The 8,665-nt window shown below is 37.5% G+C and overlaps 2 protein-coding genes across 2 annotated transcripts in view; one reads left to right on the forward strand and one right to left on the reverse strand.

The window, feature by feature from the left end:
* Window positions 1–2,061, reverse strand: part of LOC106875591 (33 kDa inner dynein arm light chain, axonemal) — a 45,501-nt gene extending 43,440 nt beyond the window's left edge. The window contains exon 1 of the mRNA XM_014923807.2: window positions 1,930–2,061. Within this exon, the coding sequence (XP_014779293.1) occupies window positions 1,930–2,010 (81 nt within the window). The 5' untranslated portion in view covers window positions 2,011–2,061. The remainder of the gene's footprint in view (window positions 1–1,929) is intronic.
* Window positions 2,062–2,229: 168 nt separating this feature from the next.
* LOC106875593 (putative elongator complex protein 1) overlaps window positions 2,230–8,665 on the forward strand; it is a 64,369-nt gene continuing 57,933 nt past the window's right edge. Inside the window, exons 1-4 of the mRNA XM_014923810.2 lie at window positions 2,230–2,322; window positions 4,342–4,501; window positions 5,481–5,627; window positions 6,865–6,946. Coding sequence (XP_014779296.1) covers window positions 4,346–4,501; window positions 5,481–5,627; window positions 6,865–6,946 — 385 coding nt within the window. The 5' untranslated portion in view covers window positions 2,230–2,322; window positions 4,342–4,345. The remainder of the gene's footprint in view (window positions 2,323–4,341; window positions 4,502–5,480; window positions 5,628–6,864; window positions 6,947–8,665) is intronic.

Genomic DNA, 8,665 nt, shown 5'->3' on the forward strand with positions numbered 1-8,665 from the left:
ACACCTGTAGAAAAAAAAAAGGTAATGTAAAAGGAGAAAGGGCTCTATACTCCTTTCTTATTTTTTCTGACCAGGCTCCTGTGGTTTTATGGGTTTTTCCACGTGTAACCTTTCCTTTTTCGAAGCGCCTCCCCCTTTGGGAGTTCTACTTATTTATTTATCTATTTATTTATCAATTTATTTATTATATCTTTCTCCGTTTTCTTCCTCTGTTTAGACGAACTTTCCTACCTTTTCGGACAAAACCTTTTGTAACCTTCGTCCTGTCTTTGTCCTTATATGTCTTTAATTGATATTAGCCCTTGTGGCCAATAAAACGAATTAATTATTATAACTATGTTATCCGTTGTCTTTACGTGAAACATTGATAAAGTTATATTCAGACATTAAGTATGTTTTTATTACGCATTATCTTCTGTAGTACATAGGCAAATAGGAGTTTACCAAAATTCTTGTGGCGGTTGGGACTAAAAGTAAAAAAACAGAAACACCTTTAACTCTTTACTCTTATTCTTGTTTCAGTCATTTGACTGTGGCCATGCTGGAGCACAGCCTTTAGTCGAGCAAATCTTATTCTTTGTAAGCTTAGTACTTATTCTATCGGTGTCTTTCGCCGAACCGCTAGATTAAGGGGATGTAAACACACTAACATCGGTTGTCAAGCGATGTTGGGGGACAAACACAGACACACAAACATACACACACACATACTTATACACATATATATACATATATACGACGGGCTTCTTTCAGTATCCGTCTACCAAATCCACTCACAAAGCTTTGGTCAGCTATAGTAGAAGACACTTGCCCAAGGTGCCACGCAGTGAGGCTGAACCCGGAACCATGCAGTTCGTAAGCAAGTTACTTACCACACAGCCACTCCTACGCCTATATGTAACTATGTAAATAAAACTTTAGAGAAGCGTCGTAGTCGTCTGAACTGCTAGACAGAACAGCCAAATCTCTTTCAGACTACACTCTACCGTTTTATGATAGGAAACATTGGATAACGTAGTCCGATGTAGACTATTCCAGAAAGAAAATGTCATAACAGGAATACGGTCTTTAATCAGAGGTTTATAGGTTTGAAACAGCAGGAAAGAACATTAACGGATATACCAGGTTCAAATGGTGGGATACAAATTGCGCGGTAAATGTTTACCCTTGCACCTGCCTCCAAACTCTGGTCGGCGGACCTTCGGAATATCACTATCTCATGGAGAAGGACTTTCGGAATATCACTGCTTCATGGAGAAAGAAACGGACAAGGAATTGAATGGTTGCTTTCTTTTGTGAAATAACTTTTTGTCTCCAAAATTTCAGTTTTTTACATTTTTGCACCCATCTCCCCAATTCCGTGCCTTTTTTCATCTTAGGAAACGAGCATAATAGTAAAATTGTTCTACCAAACTTGCCAGAATTCTCATAACTTTAAAATCTTGGGTCGTGTTATAACCATTCTCATACTCCAAATGGAATTACAGCAGTGAACAACATCGCAGGTCGAGCTGTTCTCCCGGGACTTATTTACATTTGTACATCAACGTTAACATAATAGATTGTATCAGGATGTATTAAGATCTAAACAACAACAACCACAACAACGACGACAGGTCCCTGAGTGCCATCAGCAGACTTCTTTCTCTGTCAAACATTCAAATTAGACATTCGGTTTTTTACCCCGCACACATTTTTACTTCGATTGTACGGACTGGTCATCGGTTGTGCCAATCTTAGCAGTTCGGGAGGCCCTGTAAGGACAGTGGGCACTGCATCTCCTGTTTTAACTACTCTTTCCTTTCTCCGTCTCTCACACACGTATTCATTCGATCTTTTGTTTTGTTATTTTTTTAAACATATAAATAATCAACAAAATTTCTTAATTTTACCTGGCAGTATGTAAATAAACACTAGAGCCTGTCTTACCCGTGATGTCTTTTTGTCTGTGTGACGACTAACTAGTACAGCACTATCGTATTTCACTAAAGATGCATTTGGTGGAATCATGGTGTTTTGTTTTTACTTGAGGCAGTGCTTAGTTGTTTATTATGTTACCATAGCAACTGAGCTAATTTTTGCGTAAGATCAAAAGTGAAAAAAATATTTAAAACTATCAGTTTAATATAAATAATTTTAATTTATTCTATCGAAATTACTTTGGCATAACGTTTTTGTATACAAATTCATATTTAATCTTTGTACAATCAACAAGGTTTTTACACGCTCAAAGTAATAGTATTTTCTGCGGGCCTATTAACATGGCGTAGCATTCCCTCGTGGTGTGAATAGACTTATGTTTGTATTTACAGAATGAAACTGGTAATTTATTTATAATTATTTACAGTTGCTTTAATTTTCATCACAGAGAAACATTTACATGGTTTTCTTTTAGTTGATATTTTTCTTCCTTATTTACGAATATATCTGTCATTCAATTAATTGCGAAACTGGACTCAGAATTGCGTAATTGTGTTTTTATAGATTTATTTTTTTAAAAACTCTACTTCATGTAATTCAAATTTATTTTGATAATATGAGGTATATTCACTTTTAAATCAAACTCGTTTCTCCGTGTATATATTTTAAATATATATATTTAAGCTAAACAACGTTAAAGTAAGTATACAGCGTGCGAATTCGCGTTGTCACGCAATCGGAAATTAACTAAAGAGATACTTATTCAATTAAACAGGATGAGTCTGGTTATAACCGATCGATTAATTCTTCCACACACTTGATAGAAATGAATTCATTTTCATGTCATTGTGGCATTTTTTTTCTGTCTTAAATTAAGAAGCGGAATTCAAAGAAAACGCAACTCTTGTAACAAGTGCCCCCTTTTCCTTGATTCTAATGGTTTTGTTATTTTTTAAAGTCTCAATTTATTTATTTTGAACTTTTTTTTTTATTAAATCTAAAGGTGATCAGTTCTTTTGTTTAAACAATAATACAGATTGTTAAGTGAAACATTTTTATATTTCCGATATTTTTGTGACAATTGTTAACATAATCCCAGAGAATATATCTGTAATCTTAGCCATTTATTCTTGCTGCATTTTCACACTTTATCACTTCAACATCTCGATTACCTACCCCAGTCGCACACATATTGATAAGAGAAAAAAGTATTTAGCATATACGGAATCATTGGAAAAAAACTTGCGAAAAATTACCAAAGCATTTTCCAAGAACAATTTCATATCTAGAATCTTCAAATTCCTGTCTGGAATCCTGAAATCTTATCTTCAAGATAACTTTACTAAGGTTTTAGGTCATTCAATTGTAAAGTAATTTTCTTTTTATATTTTCAAGATATGTTTAAAATATAATTCAAAGAATTTCTCAACGATTTTGAAATTTGAATAAAACCATTTTCATATGGCTTAGTTACACCAACACAGTCAAATTGGGCGATGTTTTGGAACAGCTGTTCTTTAAAATTCTCGTATCTCATTGGAAATATTTGAAAATAATATTTTCCCGAATTGTTATCTGTGGTGTATGAAATAAGTGAATACGTGAAGAAAAAAAGAAGAGTTGGACCTCACAGAGGCAATGACCGACACCTTTGGCATTATGTCATGCTTGAGAAGAAGACCCATCAAACCAAGTAAAATTGCAGTCATGGCAGATACCTGTGTCATGCAAATGGCACGTGAAAGCACCCATTACACTCTCAGAGTGGTTAGCATTAGGAAGGACATCCAGCCATAGAAAGCATTCCAGATCAAACTGGAGTCTGACGTAGCCTTCCAGCTTGCCAGCCCTGGTCAAACCATCCAACCCATACCAGCATGGATGATGGACATTAAATGATGAAGATGATATATATTGTAGCAAAATTCTTTTTTTGTTTACTGTGTGGTTAGAAGTTTGTTTCCCAACCACATGGTTTTAGGTTCAGTCCCACTGCACGGCACCTTGGGCGAATGTCTTCTACCTTAGCCTCATGCTGACCAAAGCTTTGTGAGTGGATTTGGGAGACAGAAACTGGAAAATGCCTACCATATATATATATATATATATATTATACACATATCGATGTATGTATATCTTTGTGTTGGTGTTTGTCCCCCCACAACCAGTTGTCAAGTGATGTTGATGTGTTTACATCCCCATAAGTTAGTGGTTCAGCAAAAGAGACTAAAAGAATAAATATTACAATTTAAACAAAATTTTCTGGGGGTCAATTCATTTGACTAAAATTCTTCATGGTGGTGCCCTAGCATGGCCAGAGTCTAATGACTGAAATAAGGAAAAGAAAAGATAAAGAATAACAAAATCTACCCTTTTTAGTTATTTAACATTTATTTCTTTGTTTTCTTTTTCATTTTGTAGTAACATGAAGAACCTTAAATTATTACACTGTTCCCAGACTGAGGAACTGAAGTCATTCTTAAAGGACACAGTTTGTATTACAACTGACTGTGACACAGGACATGTCTTCTGTGCAACAAAGCATGGGGATCTTGTACAAATAGATTCCAACCAGAACAAGGTAACTTTTATTTCTCAATTATGATTTTGTGTATGTGTGTAGGAAAGAAATTTTCTTTTATTGCCAAACCTTTATTGAAACACTCAAACAAATACAGATGTACGTCCTCATAAATGAAACATCCCCAGTACTAAACAGAAGATATACGTAGAAAGTAGTGATACCCCAATACCCACTGTTTAACCCTTTTTTTGTTATTACAAAGGGATAGTGTTGACACATATACATGCAAGCATCCATCCCATCTAAACTTGGAAAAGTGGTTGTTAAAGTGATGATGGTATATTTGACTGAGGACTGGCAAACCAGATGGCTGCACCAGGCTCCAATCTAATCTGGCAGAGTTTCTACAGCTGGATGCCCTTCCTAACACCAACCACTCTGAGAGTGTAGAGGGTGCTTTTACGTTCCACCAACACGAGGGCCAGTCTGGCAGTACTGGCAACGGCCACGCTCAAATGGTGTTTTTTATGTGCCACCTGCACAGGAGTCAGTCCAGCGGCACTGGCAACGACCTCACTCGGATGTTTTGTTCACGTGCCAGTAAGGCGACACTGTTAACGATCACGCTCAAACGGTGCTTTTTACGTGCCACCAGCTCGGAAGCCAGACAGCTGCTCTGGCAATGATCCCGCTCGGATGGTGCTGTTAGCACTCCACTGGCACGGGTGCCAATCATCGAATTTGGTTCAATTTCGATTTCACTTGCCCTAACAGGTCTTCGCAAGCAGAGTTTAGTGTCCAATAAAGGAAGGTTGGCATGGGTGCCAGTCGTCGAATTTGGTTTGATTTCGATACATACATACGAATGCACACACATACACACAGATGAAAAAACACATATGTCAGGGTGTAGTGGTTTGGGAGTGAAAAGGGCCAAATCAAAGAAGGTGAGATGGAATAGGAAAAGAGAGGAGGATAAATAAAAGGGTCTTTTTTTTTTTAATGATGAATTATTCTTGTTCCTGTTATATTTCAGTTCCTTAATGCTGTGAACCTGGTTTGTGAAGGCCACCTGTCTAATGAACAAAGTGTTACCTATTTACAACACCTGCCAGAACAACAAAGTGTGAGTGCTGTCACAAACAGTGGAAGTATTCTTTTATGGTTTTACCTGGAACAACTTGTAAGTTTATCATTTGCTATGCTTCTGTTTTCATTTTGACTGTTAAGTGATAGGAAATATTGAATCTGCCAGATCAGATTGGAGCCTGGTGCAGCCATCTGGTTCGCCAGTCCTCAGTCAAATCGTCCAACCCATGCTAGCATGGAAAGCAGACGTTAAACGACGATGGTGGTGGCCGTGGCGGTCTGTTTGTGGATGATTTGATCAATAGGAAATTGTAAACTTGAGCAAGAGGGTTTTAAAGCAAAATTCACCATCATCTCTCTCACTATCATTCTCCTTATCTTACTCTCTAACTCTCTCCTTTCTTTTTCAACTGGATTATCCCTATTTCTACATCAAGACACCTATCTTTGTCGCTCTATACCTTTAATCTCTCAACTGGTACAAAGCCATCCACACCTCAATACTACCCCTCCCCTCTCTTTTGAGGGGTTTCTGCTTTTCTTTTAGTCTCTTTTGGTCTTGCAAGGTACTTGGTGACCCTGTCAGTGACAGTGCCACATGAAAAGCACCAGTGCTGGTGCCATGTAAAAAGCACTAGTCCTGGTGCTGCATGAAAAGCACCCAATACACTCTGTAAAGTGGTTGATATTAGGAATGGCATCAAGCTGTAGAAACCCTGCCAAAACAGACCATGGAGCCTAGCATGGCTCCTGGTATCGCCAGCTCCTGTCAAACCTTCCAACCCATGCCAGCATGGAAAATGGATGTTAAATGATGATGATTGGTGAGAAAAATGACAAGGAATTAAAACTGCTGGCCATTGTATAGTGGAGAAAACTCAATGTTGCTATGAACACATAACCATCAGAAAGCAGCAGTTTTTGTTTTAATGCCCATTTTTCCATGCTTGGCTGGGTCAGACAGAATACATTGAGGTAGATTTTCTATGACCAGATTCCCTTCCTGTTGACAGCCCGCACCTGTTTCCTAGTTGGGTAATATTTCTCTATGGCCAGACATGTTTTTCCACAGAAGACTGGAAATGAAAGAATCTGCCTGTATGACTGTGATACTCATTTATAAATATCTCCTGATGTCAAGCCAAAAAATCTCAAAAACACATGTGGTTCATTGTCATTCCATCTGTCACCGAATGGTGACCATCTCATTGCTGTATTTGCATATATTGATATGTTTGTTGCTGGACATATTCAGCCTTCATACCCTGCATTCTGTTACTATCTTGGAGTCTTCACAATGATGTTCCTCTTAAATTTCTTCTTTCTCACAGGTTGAATGTGTTGGTGATGTTGAAGATGGCATTATTGGTTCTGCTTGGAGTCCTGACCAAGAACTGTTAGTTGTTATTTCAGGTATCTAATACAACATTTCTTCCATCATTCATTGGTACTGGCATAGGTTGGCTGGGTACTTAGTGGAACAAAGTAATTTTATGGTTGGATGCTCTTTCTGTCACCAATCCTTGGAGTTACTACTTTGAGAGCTTTAGGATAGAATGTTTACTAAAAATGTTAATACAATTTTTTTTTTGCTTTGTTTTGTTTATCTGGTCTCATGTGAAAAGTAAAAATGACAGCCTTCATATGTGTGCACCACACACATACATAATGGACTTCCAGACAACTTCAGTCAATCACTTTCACTCCCAAAGCATTGTTCAGCTCAAAGCAATAATAGAAGACACTTGCCTGAGGCACTGGACATTGAGATTGAACTTGAGACCATGTAGTTGTGAAGTGAACTTCTTAATCTGCCAGATATGTCTGCACCTAATTTTTCTGTTCAATTAATTTTATTTTTTAACTCAGTTAACCTTATTGGGAAAGTGTAGACTGTCCTTGCCTGTCACCCAACCTGTTGGGGCTGCAGAACATTCACAGTACTTCCAAAGTGAAGGTTTGGAATAAGTATACCACCATAAATTTCTTTCAACAATATTTTTGAATAGAACACATACTAGACTTAAAAAGTCTATATTTGTTCTCAGAATCTCCATGACTTGTTCTGATACTCTAAGCATTCATAACTGGCATCCCATTGGTTATGATGACCTGTGTTCCAGTTGATCCGATTGTCAGAACAGCCTGCTTGGGAAATTAACGTGTAAGTGACTGAGCACTCCACAGATATGCATATCCTTAATGTAGTTCTCAGGGAAATTCAGCATGACTCTGACTGTGACAAGGTGAGCCCTTTGGACTACAAGTGCTACTCATTTTTGCCAGTTGAGTGTACTGGAGCAATGTAAAAGAAAGCGTCTTCATCAAGGGAACAATGTGCTGCTGGGAATTGAACTCTCAATCTTGAACCAAATACCCTAACCACTAAGCTACACACCTTCACAAGCATGCATAGAGGAATGGAATTTCTTGGCCCAAGAGAAGAAACTCAGAACTTTCCCACATTTTTTCTCATTTCTTTCAAAATATTCCACATGGTATTTACAAGACAGACTCCTTCTGACAAATTGCAGTCATGACATTGTGATAATTTATTTGATGCATCAGAAACTTTCAAAATACCTTCAAGAAGAATGGCAATAAAAATAAATTTGCAGTTTATAACCTGTTTCAAAATAGCAGTTTCCTCAGTTTTGATGTTTGTCTCAGAAATGTCTTTCCCACATCCTGAAGCACAATAGGTATGTCTAGCAGTAACAGTTACTAAATACCCAGATCACCATTGTTCCAGTAAGCACTTCAGATGTGTACCTTTGTATGCAGTAAACAACTTTGGTCTGCAAAGAAAGTTTTATAAATAACTTAACACACTCCAAAAAACTATTTAACACCTAGTTTCTTCAATCGCATGAATTACAACCAAATGTGACTGGTGATTGGAGCAATGCATATCCAGAATTTCCTTTCCAATTTTCTGTTATTTCTTGGATGCCACTGGCGTAGCCAGACATTGCTGTGGCAAGGCATCATCATAGTACTGAGATAAAATGTTTTCCCGTATTAGTCCAACATCGTCAGAACTTTGAAAAATAACATTAACCAAACTTTCGACCTTTGAGTCTTTGGTCATTGTTAAAGTGATCTAACTTTCTGATTCAACCCCCCCCCCCC

Source organism: Octopus bimaculoides, chromosome 3 (genome assembly GCF_001194135.2).
Source record: "Octopus bimaculoides isolate UCB-OBI-ISO-001 chromosome 3, ASM119413v2, whole genome shotgun sequence".
In the NCBI taxonomy this organism is placed as follows: Eukaryota; Metazoa; Mollusca; class Cephalopoda; order Octopoda; family Octopodidae; genus Octopus; species Octopus bimaculoides.